The sequence below is a fragment of the Electrophorus electricus genome, chromosome 12 (genome assembly GCF_041902795.1).
Source record: "Electrophorus electricus isolate QZ-2024a chromosome 12, ASM4190279v1, whole genome shotgun sequence".
NCBI classification, from domain to species: Eukaryota; Metazoa; Chordata; class Actinopteri; order Gymnotiformes; family Gymnotidae; genus Electrophorus; species Electrophorus electricus.
The window spans coordinates 22,994,000-23,017,500 of record NC_137508.1 but is presented as its reverse complement, the minus strand read 5'-3'; the positions used below and the strand labels follow the sequence as shown (position 1 = coordinate 23,017,500).

Below are 23,501 nucleotides of genomic sequence, written 5' to 3'. Positions count from 1 at the left end.
AGCGCCGAGTTAGCCCGTGTTCGTAACCATCCGGCTTCCCTGATGGTGACAATCACAGCGCCCTCAGGAGCACGCATCAGCGGAGCATGGCAGGAGCAAATAGAACATCGTTTCATCGCATTTCTGGCTCGCTGTTGTCTCAGAGAACTCATGCGCTGCACCGAGTGCTCGGAGAGTCACGTCCGAGCTAAAGGGGGGAGGGTCTTCATCGCCACCTTTGAGCTGCCTGTTGTCTCACGCACCCTCTCTCACGTCTCTCCTCCGTAGACCCTCCCGTGGTGGATCCGCTTTTCAAGGAAGTCCGCTCCGCCAACTACAAGTCGGTCGTCCTGCGCTGTGCCATCCAAAAGTCCAATCCCAACCGGGTGGTAAGCGCGGACTGGTTCCTGAACGGCGTTCCCATCCAGAGTCCTCCTGTGGAGCCTCAGGAGTCTCCCCAACTCCGGTTCGTGCTGGACCCCAACAACAACGGCACGTATGACTGCCAAGTCAGCAACGGGGTGGGCTCCTCCACCTGTACCTTCTTTGTCACAGGTAACCACCACCCACGCCGCGACTTCACGCCGGTCTTCCCGACCCCCAGGGCGTTCCCTGACCTCCGAGCCGTCACGCGCACCAGCCGCTCCGACACCCCTGTTCGCACGGGCGACGGTTCTGGATGTTTAAGGCTGCTTTGCTCACAGAGCTAACGTGCAGCTCCTGAAAAGGCCTCACGTTGTGTCCCGCACAGTTGGGGAAATCAGCTGGCCCCTCTGTAGACTCGATGGCTTCTCCCGGAGCAGGGCAGGCTTATCTTAGATCCGCTGCGAGGAGACAAGCCGGCGCTGTCTGTATAATCCATCTTCACACCACCCACAGACACACCTGGGTTACTGCTACATGGTTCTGAAGATTGCAGTCCATAACCATTTTATTGTCTTCAAACCAGACATAGTGTCCTACAAAATTGGTCATTTTTATGTTGCTGGTGTTGGCGTTGGTGGTGGAGGCATATTCTATAATGATTTTCCTCATAAGAATAAATTTCTTAGTGACCTGGACATTCCTGTCTTTACGTTTGGCACCTTAGAATTGTGAACTCCCAGAGTCACATGGGTGACCCAGGTGTGCCAGTGCACGGTGTGGGCGTGAGTCATTCATGTTGTGCCTGTTAATTACTTTCAGTTGTTGTGGGAGTTGCCTCTGAACGCAGCAATTTAGTGCCTGACTCAGCATTACGAGGAAAGACCCAGAGAGCTGGCACACAGCCAGAACCCAGCCCCCTGAGCACTGTTTCAGCACACACACACACGTGTGCACGCACACACGCTCTCACACAAGCATACGCACGCGCGCGTGCACACACTCATTTTCTCTTACCTCTATTCTCATTTTGGATTCAGTAAGCAAAACAGTATAGGCAAAAAACACTAAGATTGCCTAGGATTATATAGGATTGTATAGGATTGCTCTAGGATTATATAGGATTGCTCTAGGATTATATAGGATTATATAGGATTATATAGGATTGCTCTAGGATTATATAGGATTATATAAAATTGCCTAGTATTATATAGGATTATATCGGATTATATATGATTGCCTAGGATTATATAGAATTATATAGGCTTGCTCTAGGATTAAAGAGGATTGTTTAGGATTATATAGGATTATATAGGATTGCCTAGTATTATATAGGATTGCTCTAGGATTATATAGGATTATATAGGATTGCTCTAGGATTAAAGAGGATTGCCTAGGATTATATAGGATGGCTCTAGGATTATATAGGATTGTTCTAGGATTGTTCTAGGATTGTTCTATGATTATATAGGATTGTTCTAGGATTGTACTAGATGTGTTCTAGGGTTGTCTAGGCTTGTTCTAGGATTATGTAGGATTGTTCTAGGATTGTTCTAGGATTATCTAGGATTGTCTAGGATTGTTCTAGGATTGTTCTAGGTTTGTTCTAGGATTGTTCTAGGATTGCGTTTCTAGTTAAATGTAAATGTGATTTGACGCCTTGGTCACTGTGCATCAGTCACTGTGCTCAGTTCACTTCAGTCTCTTTTCTGGATTCCTCAGCCCGACCCTACAACGTGGAGTTTTACTTCGACACTCCGAACCCTATTCGCATTCTGAAGGGGAGTAACTATTCCTACAACCTGCAGTGGACACAGAAAGAGCCAGACGCTGGGGACAAGATCATAGGCTACTGGCTCAATGTCCAACAGGTAACACACACACACACGCACAGACACACACGCGTGCACCTTAGAGGGACCCAGGATCCAGCCTGAGATCTGTCACTCATTTTCCTTCCCTCGTTCTGCCCACTCTTTTTCTCACCTACTGCCCTGGAATTTATTTGTCTCTCGTTCGTTTTCACTCTCCATGTCTTCTCGTTCTCATTCTTTGCTCTTTTGTTCAGTGTTTCGTGTTTCTCACTGAATGGCTCGTCACGTCTCTCTCCTCTACCCTCTCCATTACTTCTGACTCACTTATTCACACAGTGTATGTCCATTTCTCTCTCTCCCTCTCTCTCTCTCTCTCTCTCTCTCTCTCTCTCTCTCTATCTCTTTCCCCATCAGTCTGCCACTGTCTATCACGTTATCCCCCACTTATTCCCACCCTCTCTGTCGTTCTGTCGCCTTCTCGTCTTCCTCTGTCTCTCTCTTTCCGTTTCTCTCACTCTCTCCCACCCTGTCTCTCTGTCATTCGTCGGTCACTCTACATCCGTCTCACGCGCTCAGCTTCTAACTTACCATTAGCCAGTAGAAAGGCGTCGGCTCATAATAACCAGTACTGTAGCAAAGCAAACCTACTCACACAAACTGCTCTTGTTAGCTTTCAGTCATCGCAAGCCAGACGCACATCCTCAGATTAATCTGCAGACAGATCACTGAGATGGCTCATGTATATACAAAATCCTGCCTTACTCTTCCAGTGGGTGGTCATGTCTTATTCCTCACACTCATATCTTCTACCAGAGGTTTGGGACTTTGAAAGAGAGTGTGTGTGTGTGTGTGTGTGTGTGTGTGTGTGTGTGTGTGTGTGTGTGTGTGCGTGTGCGCGCATGCGTTTGTGTTCTATCAGAGGTCTGAGAGTTTGATTGTGTGTGTGTGTGTGTGTGTGTGTGTGTGTGTGTATGCATGCACATTCTACCAGAGGTCTGAGAGTTTGATTGTGTGTGTGTGTGTGTGTGTGTGTGTGTGTGTGTGTGTGTGTGTGTGTGTATGCGTGCACATTCTACCAGAGGTCTGAGAGTTTGATTGTGTGTGTGTGTGTGTGTGTGTGTGTGTGTGTGTGTGTGTGTGTGTGTGTGTGTGTGTGTGTATGCGTGCACATTCTACCAGAGGTCTGAGAGCTTGAGAGGTTCAGTGAAATATTTTCACTGTTCCTAGGATTACAGTCTGACTGACATTGATGTCGTCATTCCTGGGGTCTGTTGGAGTCACTGTTCCGGTTTACATGTCACAACTTTAGGGGTTGTGTGAATTGTAGCCTCGGTTGCCTGTTCTCAGCTGCCCGGAGTGGCACCCGGTGTGGTCTTCTGCTTCCAGGTTTGACGTGTCTTGCGTTCAGAGATGCTCTTCTGCATGCCTCGGCTGTAACGAGTGGTTATTCGTTACTGTTGCCTTTCTATCAGCTCACACCAGGCTGGCCATTCTCAACTGACCTCTGGCATCAGCCAGGCATTTTCACCCAGAGAACTGCCGCTCACCGGATGTTTCCTCTTTCTCGGACCACTCTCTGTAAACCCTAGAGATGGTTGTGCGATACAGGAGGTCAGCAGTTTCTGAAATAAACTGAGCAGCCAGTCTACCACCAACAACCATCACCGTATGTCCCCATTCTGATGCTGGATTTAGACTTTAGCAGGTCGTCATGTCTACATGCATAAATGCATTGAGATGCTGCCATGTGATTGGCTGATTAGATATTTGCATTAACTAGCAGGTGAACAGGTGTACATAATAAAGTGGGTGATTACTGTAGCGAGAGAGAGAGGGACAGAGAGTCAAAAAAAAATGCACTACAGTACACAGAGCATTTTACGGGCCAGAGGTCCTTCAGCTGTACAATCAATGATATTACACTATATTGGGGAATATTATTTCCTACATACCTAAAGCAAATGAAGTGTCCAGAAAGTAATCAATAATGGATGAGTAGATAAGTAGTCTGCCTTTGCAGATTATAGACCCATAGTAGACAACGTTGTCTTAGTAGGAAATGCACTCAGCCTTCCAGTTAATGCCCCCATTCCAGGCATGAATGAGACAGCTCACATCCAGCCAGCTCTGGGATTGCTGTAACACTTTAAGATCTCAACATCCCCAGTGCTTGTAAGTCAGTATAGAATGAGTACAAACACCTCTCAGTGTCAGGATACCGATATTGGTTGAGTTACTGTTACTGATACTGGTTGAGAAAGGAACCTGGTTTGTCTGCTCTAGGAGATGTGCTGGAGTAACTGAAGTTTTGTGTGTAAAGCGCTGTGCACCAGACTGCTGCAGTGCACGCAGGGTCAGTGCACACAGGGCCAGTGCAGGGAGGGTCAGTGCACACAGGGCCAGTGCAGGGAGGGCCATTGCACACAGGGCCAGTGCACACAGGGCCAGTGCACACAGGGCCAGTGGAGGGAGGGCCAGTGCACACAGGGTCAGTGCAGGGAGGGCCAGTGCAGGGAGGGCCAGTGCACACAGGGCCAGTGCACACAGGGTCAGTGCACACAGGGTCAGTGCAGGCAGGGTCAGTGCACGCAGGGTCAGTGCACGCAGGGTCAGTGCATGCAGGGCCAGTGCACGCAGGGCCAGTGCAGGGAGGGCCAGTGCACACAGGGCCAGTGCACACAGGGCCAGTGCACACAGGGTCAGTACACACAGGGCCAGTTCAGGGAGGGTCAGTATACACAGGGCCAGTGCAGGCAGGACAGACCCAGCGGCTGAAGCTGCTGGGTCCTTGGTGTGTTGCTCGGTCTTTGGACAATTTTGAAACTGTAAAAACATGTGGCTTAAACCTTCACTTTCCCTGTTTGGTGATTTGTGTGTGTCTCAGCTGTTCCCATCGGCATAAAGCAAATACTCTCTAAATGTCCGCAGGATGCAAGCATGGCTCACTCTCACCTCGGTGTGAAACGCTGTGTGTGTGTGTGCATGTGTCTGACTGAGTGTATATGTGTTTGTGTGTGCGCACATGTGCCGCGTCTTTGTGTGTGTGCGTGTGTGTGTGCGTGTGTGCATGCATGCCCTTTGTGTCTCTACTGCAGTTCCTCTTGAACATTCTCATCATCCATTCATAGGACGCTGTGGCCCCCAGCAGAATGGAGGGAAAGGCTGATGAATTATGGAAGGGGGCAGGGTTTAGATGAGCGGATGTGGGATCAGACACCTCTCCGTGTGCACGAATAGATCACCTTCTCCTTTTTAAAATCTAACTTAAGTGTCTATGGGGAAGAGGAAATTAATATCCTAAAGGTGTTACTCCAAGAAATGTCAACATACTGGATGGCACATGGGTCCGTGTGCTAAGGCAGGTGGGAGAAGCAACGTCTGATGATATGGTAATTATAATCTTAGATTAAATTAAAATCTTTCAGTGATTGTATTTAGGAATTGCTTTCCTCACTTGGAGGTTAGACAGTTTAATAAACAGAAATAATTAAACTCAGATATTGTTGTTTTCTTGTAAATGATTTTTTGATCTTCTAAAATGCTGTATGGTGTGTGGTCATGACTGATATAAACTAACAGCCTTTACACATTCTTTTAAAAGCTCCGAGGCACTGGAAGAAAAGTGGTGTGTGTTTGCGTGTGTGCGTGTGTGTGTGTGTGTGTGTGTGTGTGTGTATCTGTTTGCATCCAGTGCTACACAGGAAGTCCCACTCATGTGAACTCAACTCTCTATTAATTTTACACATTTACAGAAATATGGCAATAGCCTGCGTTTTTGCACATACACAGATTTAAGATCGTTCTTTCTCACAGTTCATTAAACCTACCAGCATAAATATTAATGCTGGTTTCACAGGGATTTTAACTAATTCTTAAGGCACAAGAGAACAGTGACATGTTTTATGAATATAGATTCGCTGCACAAAAAAAACACTCTCTTATTCTCATTCTCTCTCTTCCCCTTTTCCCTCTGTCTGCTTCTCTCTCCGGCCAAATCCCGAAGCTCACCGTATTAATAATTAGACGGAAAGTTGCACTCGTCTCCTTTGCCAGAGTCTCTCTCCCGCTGACCGTGGCTCACGCCGTGGGCTATGCCAGCTTAATATCGCGAGGAATGGAGAGTTGGGCTAAGAGAGAGTGAGCATTCGGAGAGAACGGAGGCTATATTTAACTAGCCAAGCTCCAGCTACCTGTTACAGACCCCGGTGTGTGTGACGTTCCCCTCACTAATTCCCTCACTCATCCGTCTGCCTTCCCACTGACAGCGGGACAGGCGAGAAGAGGGTTGGAGAAGGCCACGGAGGGTTTTTTTTTATGCAAAGAGAAGAGGGGGATGAGAGAGAGAGAAATACAGAGAAACAGAGAGAGAGAAAATGAACTGAAGTTTTTTTGGGGTTTTTTTTTTTTTTTTTGTAAGGTTTAACGGAGTCAGACATTCAGGAGCGAGGCAGTGGAAACGTGCGCTCTGAAGCCGAGTGTAGGAGGTGGTGCAGGCAGGTGTGCGCTAAAGCGTAGGAGGAGGGTTAAAACGAGGGAAAGGGGAGGAGAGGAGGAGGGGAGGAGGGGAGGAGGGGAGAGCCGTCTTAATGGCAGGATTGAGATTTAGGCGTGAAAGTAAAGGAACAAAAATGCAATTAGCAAAAGCACCCAGGCATGTAAATAATTGTGTGTGTGTGTGTGTGTGTGTGTGTGCCATGTGTGTGTGAACTCTGCCATGTGCGTGTGTGTGACCTGCGCCATGTGTATGTAGGCTGTGACAGTTGCAGTACGTGGAATGTAACAACACACACAAACGCAACACTCCACATTGTTCCGTGCCCCACTTCCTCCGCAGTGGGACTCAGAGCAGGCTTTTAATGCAAGACAATTAGGCAGATTACAAATGTGTTTGACCCCCAGCAGCAAGGTTAACTACACAAACACTTTTTTTTCTCTCTCTCGCCTTTTTCCCTCGCTCCACCTAAATAAAAAACCCTAAATAAGCAGAGTGAAGGGGAAAGAGATCTGAATGTTTCTGCAAATATGTTTGCGTGTGGTGTGTACACACATGTTGGTGGATGTGTTGGTAACTACATTACCAGTCCAAAGGTTTGGACACACCCGACTGATTAAGGTTTCCATAGTCTTAGAGACGTTATAATCGAATGGTTCATACCTAAATTTATTTTTAAAACACATTTTAATAGTGAAAGTTAATATGAATTAAGTTTCAACACAATTTATATTTACACATATAAAAAAATAATAATACAATTAAAAATTGTAATTAATTTTAAACACCCCCTCAACAAACAGTTTTCATATAGCACTTTAGTGTTTCACCCTACGCATATGTGAGAATTTCTTTAAGACATCATCAGTGCCTCATTAAAGTTAAGAGATCACATGCAGAATTATCATTAGAGTAAAGGGTGGCTGCTGTCATATTTATGTAAACAACAACAATTAACAGAGCATATGTTATTTCATTGTTTTTATACCTTTACTCTTTTTGTAAAATGTTGAATAGTAAAATAAACAGTAGGTGTGTCCAAACTTGTTATACCACCCCATCTCTATATCCCTCTTCCCAAGTCTATATCCCTCCTCCCATGTCTATATCCCTCCTCCCATGTCTATATCCCAACCTCTATATGCCAGTGCACCTCGTGACCCCTCCCACCCTCTGCTATCTTATTTATTCTAGACCGTTTCCTGTATGCAGGGTTTTTTACACATCGGTTTCTGTTTTTTTAGACAATAAACGTCTACATTCATAAGGCTACATTACATTGACATTTCTGGCCACTTTATTAGAGACACTCATCTGTTGGACCTGTTTTGGCCTTCAGAATTTGTCATGGTTTAGATTCCACTGGTTGCTGAAATCTGCAGTAATCCTGGCCACTGCGCACAGGACAGCTTCTCGCTATTGCTGCAAAAGTTGTACAGATGGAGGAACTGACACGCTTTCAACAGCCCGTTGTGCCTCATCCCAGAGATGCTCTATGGGATTAAGATCGGGGGCCTGTGAAGGCCTGGGAAGCAAGACAAACTCCCTGTCATGTTCCTGGAACCCATCCATGACTATACGGCCCTGGCGGCACGGCACGTTGTCCTGCTGAAGGCGTTCTCCTGCCGCGGGGTAAACAGCTGACATGAAGGGATGAACTGGGTTCCCCCACGATGGTCTCCGAATGGCCCAGCGTGCACCAAGAAAGCGTTCCCCACACCTCCGCCATCCCGAACCTTCGACACATGACACCAAGGACGTAATTCTCTTTTCGCCAGATTATGACCCTCCCATGGGCATGCTGCCATAGAAATCTGGACCCACCTGACCAGCCGATGTCTTTTCACTGCTCGGTTTTCCAGTTTTTAACCTCTTTTGCCCACTGGAGTCTTGCATTTCTGGAGTTCTGCCTTCTGCAGTGGCACCTGAACAGGTCGCCTGAGCAGACCTGAGCAGTTCATGCTGGGAGGCACAAGTCGTGTGTCCAGACACGTTAATTGGAGCACCGGCATTGTATCTGGCTGCTATTTGCATGACTGCGTGCCACCTGCTCGTCAACGATTCTGACCCCTTTTGACCATGGTGTTTATGGCCATGGGATCCCCTTTTGTTGGATGTCTTTCCTTGATCACACCTCTCTCGACTCCTATGCACGAGAAAACCCCCACAAGGCTGGCTGCTTCTGGAATTCTGGCCCCGGCTAGTCTAGCACCGATGACCAGGCCCCAGTAAAAGTCGCCCAGATCACTCCATTTTCCCATTCTAATGTGGACTCACATGGAAACTGAAACTGATCTATGGAAAACTTGGTCACTTGATTTTATGCTCCATTCCAGGGTCACATGATTAATTTCCATACAGGAAAACTCCAGTCCAGAAAGGGCAGGTGTTTCTAATAAAATGGCCATTCCGTGTAAGGAATCTGTGACTGACTTAAACCTGCATAAACATTTAGTTGGATTCCAATAGATGTTTAGAGTGCAATGAGGCTTCTTTTGTCATTTTTGCTATCAAGTTTATGTAACATCTACATCAAGGGATATGCCATATTATGACAGTAGCATGTTGATGTTGGGCGTATTGTTTTGCTAACGATATGAATTTGTTTGCCAGGTGGGGCTACTTAAAACAAAGGTGAGCAACTCTTAACTTGATGTTAAGACAGACACGAACCAAATAGCACTCGTTTAAATAATCAATAAAATCTTTTTTCTGACTTTTCACTGACGGTCATGACCCTGTAATATCATTTAGCCCTAACCCCAACCCTAGTGTTATTATACATTTTTGCTGGGACTTTAAGTACAGTGGGTTTCCATTTGCTGTTTATAAGGTGTTCTGAATACGTATGACCATGGCATGACCATGGCATCTAATGAGTCATGAAGTCAGAGAAAATGAAAATTTTCACTCTTTTATTAGAATGCCATGCCTCCTCATATGCTAGTCGTCCTATAGCGTTGCCATAGCAGCAGGGCATTTCCAAAGCAGAGCATGAGAAGCAACTGCATTGAGCTCTTGGTCATGTGGCATCCCCTGGTCAGTCCGTCTACAGCAGGCGGGCCCTCAGAAGGGTAATAGGTGACATGTTTCTACGTTGCTTAACAGGAACATGTCACTAGCTGACTTCTGGTCATGTTCAAAACAGGAAGTGCCCATTGATTTGACCTTTCTGCCTCACTGTGGGTTGCTTTTAGCCTGAACTTTACACCTCACTTTTTAAATAAGAAAAAAGGATAATCTATCAGGTTTTAATATAAGCCTCTGTGCCTTTAAGGCAAGTACTCTTACAAATATAATAATCCAAAAAATTAAAAAATCCAGTAATCTGGAGTCCCATAATTTCTGAACGTTAACTGACCAGGTCTGGCTCACTCTCTGGCCATTCAGAGCATCATGGACCCTTTTAAAATTCTATTTATTTATTTATTTATTTATTTTTTTACAATTTTCACTTCTTATGAGTGAAAATTAGTGATTGATATTGTGTCCATGGATATCTGATGTGAATCTGACACATCCTTTATGGTGGCATAACCCTTCTAAACATCCCTTGTGCACACAAAAGTTACAATATGTTTATTCCTCACAGTTATTTGAATTGATCATTTGATGATATAAATTGCTAACTTTTCCTTTGACGTGTGTGTGTGTGTGTGTGTGTGTGTAGAGGGGTATGAAGGTGCTGTCTAAACAGATCACCACCCGTGACCCAGTGAAAGGTGTCCTCATGTCCTACACCATAATGGACCTGCGTGTCCCTCTGTCCTACCACGTGGGTCTCATGCCCATCACGACCTTTGGCACCGGCGACAACATCATCCGTACTATTCATTACAGCGAACGTAAGTGGAAACCATGACTGTTTTCATCATGACCTTACCAGCAGGGCAAATCAGCACCGCTGATGTATAAGCAAATTCTGGAAAAAAATACCTGTGTCAGAAGCTCAGATTCCAATGTTTAAGCAATAAACATGATGAGTAACGATAATGTAAACAATGCAAGAATATCTGTCTAGAAATCTGTTACGCTTCATTGTGCCATGACTATCCATCCAGCCTACCAAAACAAACAGCAACAACAACAAGAAAATAAATGGCACTAACTCAATCCAGTCTAATATATATCAGGTTTATCGCTTTGTTTATTTAGCTTAAGTTTTCATAAGGTAGTTATGTAGTTACCTCACATCCATTCAATGTAATGCTTGGAGCAAAATCACCATGATGTATTTTTATGATGCTTTGCTGTTAGCTGTTGCATGACCTTTATCAGCATGTTTACCTATGTAACGGTGAGCGGTAAGGAGGCGGACGCATATGTGTAGAAGAGCGAGATTTATTCAGGGCAACTCCAGAGTCAGAGTCGGTATAACGGTCCATGGCGGAGAGTATGGGGAACACATGAAGGCAAACGGGAATCAGGCTAGAGCAAAAGACGCTAGGAAAACTCGGGGCTCAGAAACACGAAGGCTGGGAAACACAAAGACACAGAATACAAACTTAACACAATGATTTCAATATTCATGCACGCACGGAGTCAGTAAACAACCAGAGCCACATAAACACATTCAATGAACAGCCCTGACCAAGGCACACAACAGGGTTTAAATACATGAACCAAAGGTAGAAACGAGGGACAGGTGCAAGCAATCAAACGAGGGGCGGAGAAAACGAAACTAAGGCATGGAGCCAAAACACACAAGACAGGGAAACCACGGAAGCTGGAACCTGGGAGAGAGAAATCATGACAACCTAGAACAGAAATTGCTAGAACACTCAAGAACATGCAGAAATGGTTCATGTTAATGCATGTAAACACACACTATGGTTTGTTAAACCTTTCCCTTGAACACGGTTTCAAATCTCGCTCGCCTGTTTCATATTGCCTGAATATTAGCTGTTCAGACCGTTAACACCCGGGCACAGGGCTCTTTTAAGTAACAGTGGAACCCCCCCCCCCCCAAAAAAAAAAACAACAACCCAGAATACTGCTGAAATTAATAGCAGGCCATTTGTTAATGTACAGTATGGATGCTTGCAAGTTTCTCCTCAGGGTTACTGTGAACTATGTCAGTGAGGGTGAAGCAGTTAAACACACTGTGAAATTAAGTGGATGCTATACGCTCCGTTTTCTGTGAAGAGCAGGACCAGGGCCCACCACACACACACACACACACACACATACTGCTGAATAGATACTTTTCAAAGGGAGATACAGAGCTGCTCTGGAGAAGACCTCATGATGCACCCACCGCCACAGGAGAAGGCAGGCCAGGCAGGTGGAGGAAAAGCTCTTTATCACCAACAGTGCGGTAACCGTTCCAGGATGGGAGCGTGAAGATCCCAGAACATGTCTTATTTAGGAGCCGGTCTTTAGGAGCCTATCTTTAGAATTGTTCAATAAAGTCACTCCTCGGTGCCGGGTGTCAAACCCGGTCTAGCTTGGGGCTACGGTTCTGACGCATGAGCTGATCCGCTGCCCCGAACCCTGCTCTTTAAAAGAGAAATAAACAGAACTTTCCATTACAACCTGCTGAAATATTTATGGCGAAATTAGGAATAATGAAGGGAGTGGGTGTGGAATGTTGGATAATAAAGGGAATGGAAGCTCACGGAGACCTCAGAAGGGGAGACGCGGCCTTTCTGCAGGAGGCCGGCTCTGTAGGGTCCGGCTCCATGCAGGATGAGGGAATGTCTTATTTCACATTGAGAACTCAATGAAACTCTTATTAACAGCAATTTATAATAAATAATATGCCACTAAAAAGAAAAGTGAAATGTGTAAAAAAAAAAAAAAAAAAAGGCTTATGATTTTGGAAATAATTTAATAAAGTGCCCGCTTAAGTTTAAGCCATCTGTAAAACATCTATAATGCATACATAGCTTGCTAACAAGCAGTGTACAAGGACTTATAAATAGGCAGACAGCTGTGGGCAATGCATACAGCTGTAAGTAAAGCCAAGCCTGCACATGTCTCTGGCATTGCGGTTCCCATGACACTAGCGCCATGTGGTTCTGTTTGTGTTTCTGATTCATTTAGTCTCTACCCTGTCTCATGTTGTGTGTCTCCTGTATATTTATCCTGTTTGTCCTCCCGGTTGGGTCCTGGTCTGTTCATTTCCCTTCGGTTCTGACCCCTAGTCTCAGTTCCATTCAGCACGCTTGTCTTTTGTCTTCCTGCTTTTCGTCCTTGGGCTGTTATCATCAGCAGCTACAGAAGGTGCCCTAAATAAACTTTGCACATCAGTGTGTTTGTGTCTTGCTTTACCTTCTTTTTCCATTACAGTAGTTCATAGCCATTCATAAATGCTATTTTATTTTTAAATGAGTTATGCATGTGTTAGGAATGCTTAATAAAGTGTAACTGGGTGTTTCGTGTTGAAAAGTCTTTAAAAAACATCTTGTTGCTTTTGAAGCACCTATTTTATTTTATTTTTTGAAAAGTAGCTTTCAGTTTATTAAATGTAATCAAAACTAGAATAAACATGCAGATTCTGACAATAGCAACAGTTCTTGGGAGAAGTGTTACCGTGTCATATCAGGGTTAGCATGTGTACCACAGCAGTAGGCTCCGCCCGGCCTTTCTGCGCTCCGGCACGTCTCCTTCACCCCATCACTACGAGGTGCTCCGCCCCCTGTGCCTTTGACCCGCCCCTACGGGAATATCCTGCGTACTCGTGGTCTCTGTCAGCTACCGTCGTTTTGACAGCATTATCTGCATTGTTTGTGTTTCTTAAAAGGCATTTCTGAGCCAAGTTGTCTTTCAGACTGGTTCTTCTCTGCAAAACGATAATGCTGAATATGTTCGAACGCATCATCTTATACTTCTTCTTGTTCTTTTTGCAGCTTTCAATTCTCCAAGACCTTCAGGTAATGGATCGTGTTCTCAGTGCCTTTGTTGTGCCCCTCTCCCTCTCTCTCTCTCCCCCTCTCTCTCTCTCTCTCTCTCTCCCTGCCTCTCACGCCTGCTCCTTCAGGCTTTCAGTTCTGTAACGTTAAATCCAACCCAGCTCTGTGGCAGTCAGCACAGGGAGCTTTGCCAACAAGCCTTATTTAAAATCATAGATTAGAACAGATCAGAGGACACTGGAGCAAATTAAAGAAGTACATGTATTGTGAGGGAAAGTGCATTGCTGTGGATTAAAAAAAAAAAATCCCCCCCCCCCCACCAAAAAACGAAACAAAAAAACTTGTTTGTTTTGAAAGAAGACCTAAGGCAGTAGAAAAGGCGTGAATGAGAAAACCCTGAGTACTTATCTGCGGTATTGTGAGTCTTTTTCCCATTGCTTTAAGCTGAATGCGGCTTTTCTAAACACTCAGACAGGGGAAGGATATTTAAAGCCAGAGAAGTGAGTAATGGACAATATTACATCTTATCACAGACACAAATGAGAGGTCCATTTAAACTTGCTAATCAAGCTTTATGTTGTGTGCAGGACAGAAACATAAAAGTAGAAAAGGAGACATCATACCTGTTTTGCTTTTACCGTTGTGCTCTGTATCTCGTGCTGTGACTCTGTCTGTTACTGTGGCTCTCTGTATCTCTTACTGTGGCTTTCTGTACCTCGTGCTGTGACTCTCTGTTTCTGTGACTCTCTGTACCTCATGCTGTCACTCTGTCTGTTACTGTGGCTCTCTGTATCTCTTACTGTGGTTCTCTGTACCTCGTGCTGTGACTCTGTCTGTTACTGTGGCTCTCTGTATCTCTTACTGTGGCTTTCTGTACCTCGTGCTGTGACTCTCTGTTTCTGTCACTCTCTGTACCTCGTGCTGTGACTCTCTGTTACTGTGACTCTCTGTACCTCATGCTGTGTCTGTTACTGTGTCTCTCTGTACCTCGTATTGTCTTTCTGTGTCTGTTTCTGTCACTCTCTTCTCAGTCTAGTTTTTATTTTTATTTTCTTGCCTCTTACAGAACTCTCTCTCTCTCCCTCTGTTTCTCTCTCTCTCTTTCTTTCTCTCTCTCTCTTTCTTTCTCTCTCTCTCTCTCTCTCTTTCTCTCTCTCCTTTCTTACAGAATATGTGTGTGGATTTGAGGACCCAGGAATATGTGGCTTCTCTCAGGACCAGACGGATGTGTTTGACTGGACCAGACAGAACCATCTGAGCCAGAACCCCAAGCGGTCCGTCAACACTGGTCCTGATACAGACAATAGTGGGACGAAAGAGGGTGGGCCCACACACACACGCGCACACACACACACACACACTCACACGCACGCGCACACACGCGCACACACACACTCACACACACACACACACACACACACACACATACACACGCACGCACACACACCCACACACACTCACACACACACACTTAGTGTAGAAAAAAAAACCCATGAAGGTCACCAGCTCTTTCCCCTGGTGCTATAGTATAGCTATAGTAGTGATCTATCTGCTTTCACCTGAGAACCCATCATGGTCAGCGAAGCTGTGTGGCTGGAGTTGTCAGGGGAGATGATCTTTAGGGCCTGGCACAGCTGACACATGGGTAGTTTAAAGGGCATGTGTACCCGGAGTGGCCATGAAACGAGCCCAGCCTCTCTCTCATATCTGAGCTCCCAAACGAGGAGGCTCACGCAGGTTAGACCAGTAAACGCCTCACAGTCAACACTACAGTCAACACCCTACAGTCAACACCCTACAGTCAACACTACAGTCAACACCCTACAGTCAACACCCTACAGTCAACACCCTACAGTCAGCACTACAGTCAACACCCTACAGTCAACACTGTACAGTCAACACCCAACAGTCAACACCCTACAGTCAACACTCTATAGTCAACACCATACGGTCAACACTCTATAGTCAACACTACAGTAAACACTACAGTCAACACCCTACAGTCAACACCCTATAGTCAACACTCTATAGTCAACGTTGTACAGTCAACACCCAACAGTCAACACTGTACAGTCAACACCCTACCGTCAACACCCAACAGTTAACATTCTACAGTCAACACTACAGTCAACACTGTACAGTCAACACTGTACAGTCAACACTCTACAGCTAATTAATACAAGCTACAACATTTAGATTATGCTGCACACAGACACATTTCTTAGTTCATTTAGCATGATATGTAATGAATTCTCTGAATATGTGACGCACCTGTGGCCATGATGCGATACTGTCTCTGTGTCCCTGCGACAGGTTATTACATGTACATAGAGACTTCACAATGCTCTTACTGTCTCTGTGTCCCTACGGCAGGTTATTACACGTACATAGAGACTTCACAATGCTCTTACTGTCTCTGTGTCCCTACGGCAGGTTATTACACGTACATAGAGACTTCACAATGCTCTTACTGTCTCTGTGTCCCTACGGCAGGTTATTACACGTACATAGAGACTTCACAATGCTCTTACGGTCTCTGTGTCCCTACGGCAGGTTATTACACGTACATAGAGACTTCACAATGCTCTTACTGTCTCTGTGTCCCTAGGGCAGGTTATTACACGTACATAGAGACTTCACAATGCTCTTACTGTCTCTGTGTCCCTACGGCAGGTTATTACATGTACATAGAGACTTCACGACCACGGCTGAGAGGAGACAAGGCCCGCCTCTTGTCTCCAGTGTACAACGCAACGGCAGTGAAGGGTCCGTCTGGCTTCAACAGACCACCGTACTGCGTTTCCTTCTTCTACCATATGAACGGCAAGCACATCGGTCAGTCTCACACCAGTGCTGAGAGAGAGAGAAAGTGTGTGTGTGCGTGTGTGTGTGTGTGTGTGTGTGTGTGTGAGAGTTTGGCACATTTGCTGAGAGGAGGCCATTCAGGAAGAAGGCATCTGTCACACATCTGTCACACTAATGTTGTATTTGCTGTGAGAGACAAACACACACACACACACACACACACACACACACACACACTGAGCAGGAAGAGAAGTTGAAAGACTGTCACTATTGCATTCTTCGCCCCCTCGCCTCTCTATCAAATTATTAACCACTGTGGTGAGCCACAGCAAGTCCTAGCAGACTATCCGCATGTGTGCACACGTGTGTGTGTGTGTGTGTGTGTGTGTGTGTGTGTGTGTGTATTAAAGGGATGTACTGTAGCATTCCCTTTAAAATTGCCATGCATGTGGGTGTGTTCTGCATTTCATTTCAGACACAACCTGTGGGATTCTGTTCCATGACATATTCTATTCTGTTCTATTCTGGCTCTGAGAAACATGTCACAGTGTCCGTCAGTGACCCTCCTGTGTGGTAGCTCGGGTAAAAGCTTCTCTGTTGGTGCAGGCAGCAGCTGCTATAGCAACTCTGCGTTTGCGTTGTTTTGTAGCTCATCTTTGTTTTGCACAGGCTGCGTTCTCCCTGCAGACACTGGCCCTGAATCGCACGCTCGGCACAGGTACTGCGGATCGGCTCGTTTGAGCCACAGGATTTCAGTTTAGCCACACTCGGTTCACAACAGGACAGACACACACTCAGGTGTCACATCATCAGAGCCATGTGCCTTTTACGGAAACACTACAGGTTAGTCTGCATTCCGTCGACCATGTAGTATAACAGCCTGGTCTGTAGTCGATCTACCATGTAGTTAAACATAATAGGTTAGTCTAGAGTCGTGTGTCCATGTGGTTCTGAGAAGACCTGGAGGAGTGTGTTCCACCAACGAGCCCAGCAGTGCATTCAGTTCCACTCCAGCTGACTGGTTGTAATCAGCCTTCCCAGCAGGCTTTGCACTAGCATTCTCATGTGTTCCCGTAATTCTGAAAGGATTCTGAAACTCTGCCAGCTATCACAGTTCACAAATGACCAGCTGTACATGTGTGTGTGTGTGTGTGTGTGTGTGTGTGTGTGCGTTTGTGTTTTCCTGCTCTGTTTAAGTACTGTTGGCAGGGTCATGTAGGGCTGGTGTCTGATTTACGGCTATGCAAGATGTTATCAGTCAATCTGTAAACTCTTCATCACCGAGCACTCTGTCAAGCCACCACATCCACTGAATAAGTCTTCCATCCATGTCAACAGTCACACACACACACACACACACACAGACACATGCACACAAAGACACTGGTCTTAGAACTACATATACCTACTACCCACAATCCCTAGTATAGCACACAATACACTCATATACTACAATATGAATTCAAAATGGAAATAATTTGGCACTCTGTACCAGGCACAATCATCCTCACAAAGCTCCTCGTAATCCTTTCTACATTTTGCCACTAGCAGCCCCACCGTGCGCGTGGACCCTTCGCCAGCCCAGGGGTCTCTTCCACTGTGCAGACAGGCTCCCTGCTTCCGCCTCTCCTCACACTCCATTTCTCTTTTACCCCCTTTATCCACGCTGTCTTTTCAGTCGAAGATCCTATGATCTAATTATCTGCCATTCGCCATTCACCAGCCTGTCTGAGCTGTCGGCAGGGTCTACAGGGTTAACACACACACACACACACACACACACACACACACACACACACACAGAGTTCTCAGATTCTCTCAGCCTTTTGAAAAAACAAAAAACAAAAAAAAAACCTCTCACTTCCTGCTCCAGGCCTGTGCTGCTTATTTCAAAGGATATGTTTTATTAATTCCATTGCTATTTAAGAGACTGAGAGCAGACAGCAAATCCTTAATGAAAATTATAATTGAAAGGCAAAGCACATTAATCATGATCAAAATCACCCCAGGGTGCTCTCTCACATAGGCAAGTACACACACACACACACACACACACACACACACACACACACACACACACACACACACACACACACACACAAACCCCACCCTCAAATGTACACAGTGATGATGGCTGAAGGCAGAACCACATCCTCTGTTTGACCTGTGTTTCTTTGGCTCTTAAACAAGTTAGCTCTTGCTAGCATTTACATATTTAAATCCAGCTTCGCTGCCTCGTTTAGATTATTCATCTTTAGAGCGACGAGCTTCCCTCCTTCCGTTTTCTTCCGTCTCGTGCTTGTCCTTCTCTCTCGTTCATTCGCCCAGTGCACACTCTTCTCTTCTGATCCCACTGTCCAAAGTAACATGTGCTGCCATCCTTGTGGTGGGCAGTAGTTTCTGACCCCATTTTAAAGTTTCCTTTTCTGTATGTAGAGCCTTCAGGAGGAAATGGTTAGTTATTTATAAATCTGGGATTGCTCGTTAACCCTGTAGTCCTCCTCTGTGCTGCTCACCATGTCACCATTCCAAATTAGTTTACCTGCTACCAGTTTGCCAAGCTGCTTTGTCTCCAACCATCAATTAAGCTCACAACCAGCGATCCGGGCACAGAGAGCTATTAGCATGACCATGTCCTGACCATGTCCTGACCATGCCCTGACCATGCCCCTCATTATCCTCTGATCTTGCTAAAATGCTCAGTCATTCCCCCTTATGGCCGGCATCGGCCGCTTGCTAGTGCTGAGCGCGTGATCCGCTAACGATCGGGTTCGGCGCTGACATGTGGGCATCTTGGCGGGCGCAGATACGAGGCCGGGAGGGAGGCGCCGCCGCGTGAGCCCTCGTTACGCCGGGTGTCCTGTGGCGCGTTCTCCCCCCCATTAGCCTCGCCGGAGCGGAGCGCCGCGCCGGCCGCGCGAGGCTAGCACTAAGCATGTCCCAGATTAGCGACGTGAAAAATAGTTCTACACAGTCACAGCCCCTAAAATCATTAGATAACAGAGTCTGAAATTTAGCGGAGGGAGACTCGGGAGCTGTAATGGCCATGCCATTGCTGGAATTAAACAAGCCGTCCATTAGCAATAGAAGAATGGGGTACCGCGGTCTCTGCAGTGCGACCTCGCTCCCCAACGTGGCTCACGTATTGAGCCATTTGCTTGTTTGTTTTGTGCTTTATTATTTAGGCTTTGCGAAGAAGGATTGGGGAGGGAACAGGGACTGTGAGGGCAGGGAGGGGTAGAAGAAGAAAGCGAGAGAACATCGGTGCAAGAGACGCCTATAACGAGGGGAAAAAAAAGACAACGCAGGACTGACATCACTCCTTTCCGCAGTTTTGGCTCTATTCAAGACCCGTCACGTCGAGAGATCATAGTAACGTCTGACTGTGCGGTGCTGGCAGATCTCAATGGGAAAGATCTTTTTACGCCCATTGTTGCTGTGCAGATTTTTATTCTCCAAACAGCTCGAACCTTTGAGCTGGAGCTAAGTGTTGAAATGCTTGTGGGCATGTTGACCTGGGACACGGCCCCAAGACGGCTGAATTATGTACAGCAGCAGCGGTGATGTATGTCCATCGCTCTTTAATCCTGCTACATGGCGATATGCCTTGGTGACCCTTTTATTCGAGGACTCACCTTGGTTCCCATTGGCTGCACAGTTGAACACCGTCAGAAGAGAATCCACTCTGGGTCAAGGCACCACAGTGCCAATAAATTTTGTGCAAAAGCATGGAGGACGCGCGTCTGTCACATTATGAAGGTGTCACGGACGGTGTGAGAGAGAGCCAGTGGAACAGGCCCCCTGTTTGTTTAAGTGGAGCGGAATGCTGGAGTGGGAATTTTGTCATTCGTGTTTGAAATATGCCTATATGATGTAGACTCGCACATGAGGGGTTCCAGTCCAGTTAGTTCCATTCCGGATTTTGCTCCTCGCCCCTCCATCTCCACTCAAACCTGAGCCGCATCTTTTGCTGTGTTTGATCGGTAGCCGCACGCGTTACTAATGCATCGCGCACGACTCCGGTTTCTCCTTGGCGGAACCACCGATCCCCGTGCTTCCGAGTTCTTTGCTCGCCCTCTTTTGTCTGCTTCTCAATCTTGCGCCGGATCTTTGTCCTTTCAGACTGTGGACACACCCGCGTTGTACACATCTGCTACATTGATGAAAGCGTCTGGGTTTGCCCTAGCAAACTTCTTCTTATACACACATCCTGCTTCCTTTCTTGCGGTACCGTTTCTCCCTGCCGCACTCTAGACGCGGTAATCGGCTTTGCCGGTTTGCCGTTCGCGGCATCTTATCGGGGGAGGAAGCCAAGCCAGCTCACATTTAGTGGCAGTAGCTCACGTGTCACCGTAGCGACAGGGCAGCGGAAGCCCTCGCGCTCCAAGCTCGACTGGAAACGCTGGGCTTCCTTCCAGAGCAGAACTACAGCACCGGTTCAACAAGCGGACCTCTGGACTACCCGAGGAGGCTGAACCATTTTCGAGCTTTTCTCATTAAAGGTAGAGTGACGTGTGGAAGAGTCAAGGGCAATCAGGATCCACGCATATTTGAATGCTAAAGAAGGGTTATGAGGTTCTCTGCTCCAGGTATTTTCGACAGAAACAAAACAACAACAAAAACCCCCAAAACAAAACAACAACAAAACAAACAAAAAAACACCCATGACATTCTGAAAAGCGATATGTAATCAGCGCTGTAATCTGCAATCAGAGGGGTAGATGCAGACACACGTTGTGCCACATGGTGCCAAGTTCCGGAATGCCGGAACGTTGATGCTGGTTAACAGGTGATTACCTTAAAAAGAAACCTGAGATCCAAGTCAAGAAAGTTCCCACTCTCTGGGGGGGGGGTGTTTGTGTGTTTGTGCGCCTGTGTGCACCTGTGTGGGCCTGTGTGTGTGTGTGTGTGTTTGTAAACACTGGGCAAATTAAGCTATCACCAGACCTGTCTATCTTTCACAGCCTAGCAGACAAGCTTTACATTACCTTGTTAGATCAATAAAAGGAGAGTGAGTGAGTGAATGAGAGAGAGAGAAAAGGAGAGGAAGCGGGTGAAAGTAGAGAGAGACAGGGAGGGAGAGAGAGAGAGAGAGAGAGAGTGAGAGAGAGAGTGAGAATGAGAGAGAGAGAGTCAGAGAGAGAGAGAGAGAGAGAGAGAGAGAGTATAGTGGGGTCTGGACATTGGTATCATGATTCGTTTTTACAGAAATGAAATGCAATAGATGAAATAGATCCCTAAACTAGACTGACAGAACCGCAAAAACATTCTTGTTATAGCAGGTAATACAATACTGGCTTTGAACATAAATAAAAACATGTTAGAATTGTTTAAAATATTGATGTGATTTGTCACAAGTATAAAAAAAAAACATTACATAGTTCAATTCTGAAGCCAAATTGGGATATTAAAATGCTCCAGTATCAATTCCTTATTACAGTGTGTATAAACAAATCGTGTGTGTATGTGTGTGTGTGTGTATGTGTGTGTGCATGTGTGTGTTTGCGCATGTGCGTGTGTGTAGTTGGGTGTACTAAGCTCATGTATATCATCTTTGCATACCTGTACAACTATTTGATTCTTCAAAGTCAGAAGTGGTTGTGCTAAATTTTCTCTTGACATTTTTGCAGCGTCTCTGTCTCTCCCTTCCTCTCTTTCTGTTTCCAGCTCTTTATCTCTTCCCACCTCTCTCGCTTTCTTTCCGTCTTTCTGTAACTGTGTGTGCCTTTAAGGAATAAATGCAAACTGCTAGGTGTGATGTGTGTACTTCAGTGCATACTATAGTGTGTACTTCAGCGCGAACTACAGTGTGTGCTTTAGCACGTCCCTCGGTGTGTCCTTCGGTGTGTATTTCAGTGTGTCCTTCAGTGTGTGCGTCAGTGTTTTTTCAGTGTGTTTTTCAGCGTGTCCTTCAGTGTGTACTTCAGTGTTGTTGACAGAAACTTGTCCCTGATTCTTCCTCCCCTCTGCAAGTGGAACCGCAAAAAGCCTCCTGTCACATGGCACTCCATTTGCCTGTGGATATATTGGCTTGCCAGACGATTGGCTCTGAGCGTATTAGACCACATCTCTGTCAGGCCTGGAGTTCGTTAGGTTTGATAACTGCGAAAGTTGGAACAGGACTTCATCATTGGGGAATGCCTTTCTTACACATTACCCCACTTTACCTCATAACAGGTGTCACAAGGTCTTGACACTTTATCTGCCGTGGTTATGAATGACTGATTATGAAATCTAGCAAACACAGGTACACACACACACACACACACACACACACATACACACAGTCACACACTCACACACGCGCACACACACACACACACGCACGTCAATCATCCGCCAACCAGGTAGTCTACCTGAACCGTCAGAATGACTTCGCGTTGCCGCTAACCTGCATTCCTTCATTACGGAGGAAAGAAAGAGTGTGGTGAGACACAGTGGAAGCAGCAGGCTGTGCTCTCCATGATGGAGTCTCACTGGCTCCGGCTCACACATCCACCTCCCACCCCCACCCTCCTGGCCTCGTCGTGTGTCTCGCTCATTAGGGGGACGAGCGAGTGTTTGCGCGGGACCGTGTAGGCCTCAGCAGAGGATATGTGTTGGAGAGTGGAGTCGCCGTGCTATATAAGGCAGCGAAAGATGGATTATGATCTGTGCCCTTGTTTGGTCAGCCAAGGATGTGTTATATCCTTAATCACCTAAATTAGGAGACAGTATTATTGTAAGCGACGGGACACTAAAACCCATTCGAAGTTTTGATTTTGACACTCCTACGATCCCTGCGGTTTATCGCAGCCAAAAAAAAATGCAATGAAACGCTTTATCTTAAGGGATAATAGCATGGCATCCAGTACCTTATCGTTCTCTCGTGGTTTATTCCCAAAGGCGTCTCCCCCTGCCCCTCTGCTCTGCATGTCGCTCCCGTGTGTCTGGGGTCACGCAATGCTGGTGCACTGTGGACCGTGTAGTTGTAGCGGTGCGGCGCACACACCTAGTGTGACGTGTTCAAACCGCTCAGCCTTCCACCTCTGGAAAGCAGGTCGGTCCACCTGGTCTACACTGGCACGCATATCGACTAAAACCTTCCCCAGCAGGGGCTTTGGAAAATTCCTTCGATGCTTTCCGTGGCACCGCACCACTCGCGTCGTTCTAGCTGAGCGGAGTGACTTCGGCTTCCTATAGACTTCCTATAGA

At 46.3% G+C, this 23,501-nt stretch overlaps 1 protein-coding gene across 2 annotated transcripts in view; it reads left to right on the top strand.

Moving 5' to 3' along the window:
* mdga1 (MAM domain containing glycosylphosphatidylinositol anchor 1) overlaps window positions 1–23,501 on the top strand; it is a 167,825-nt gene that overhangs the window by 121,797 nt on the left and 22,527 nt on the right. Inside the window, exons 10-16 of one of the 2 annotated variants that reach the window (XM_035531890.2) lie at window positions 268–534; window positions 2,065–2,213; window positions 9,262–9,282; window positions 10,319–10,493; window positions 13,500–13,523; window positions 14,671–14,823; window positions 16,176–16,337. In XM_035531890.2, coding sequence (XP_035387783.1) covers window positions 268–534; window positions 2,065–2,213; window positions 9,262–9,282; window positions 10,319–10,493; window positions 13,500–13,523; window positions 14,671–14,823; window positions 16,176–16,337 — 951 coding nt within the window. The remainder of the gene's footprint in view (window positions 1–267; window positions 535–2,064; window positions 2,214–9,261; window positions 9,283–10,318; window positions 10,494–13,499; window positions 13,524–14,670; window positions 14,824–16,175; window positions 16,338–23,501) is intronic. The other variant, XM_081724940.1, reaches the window with a different exon arrangement.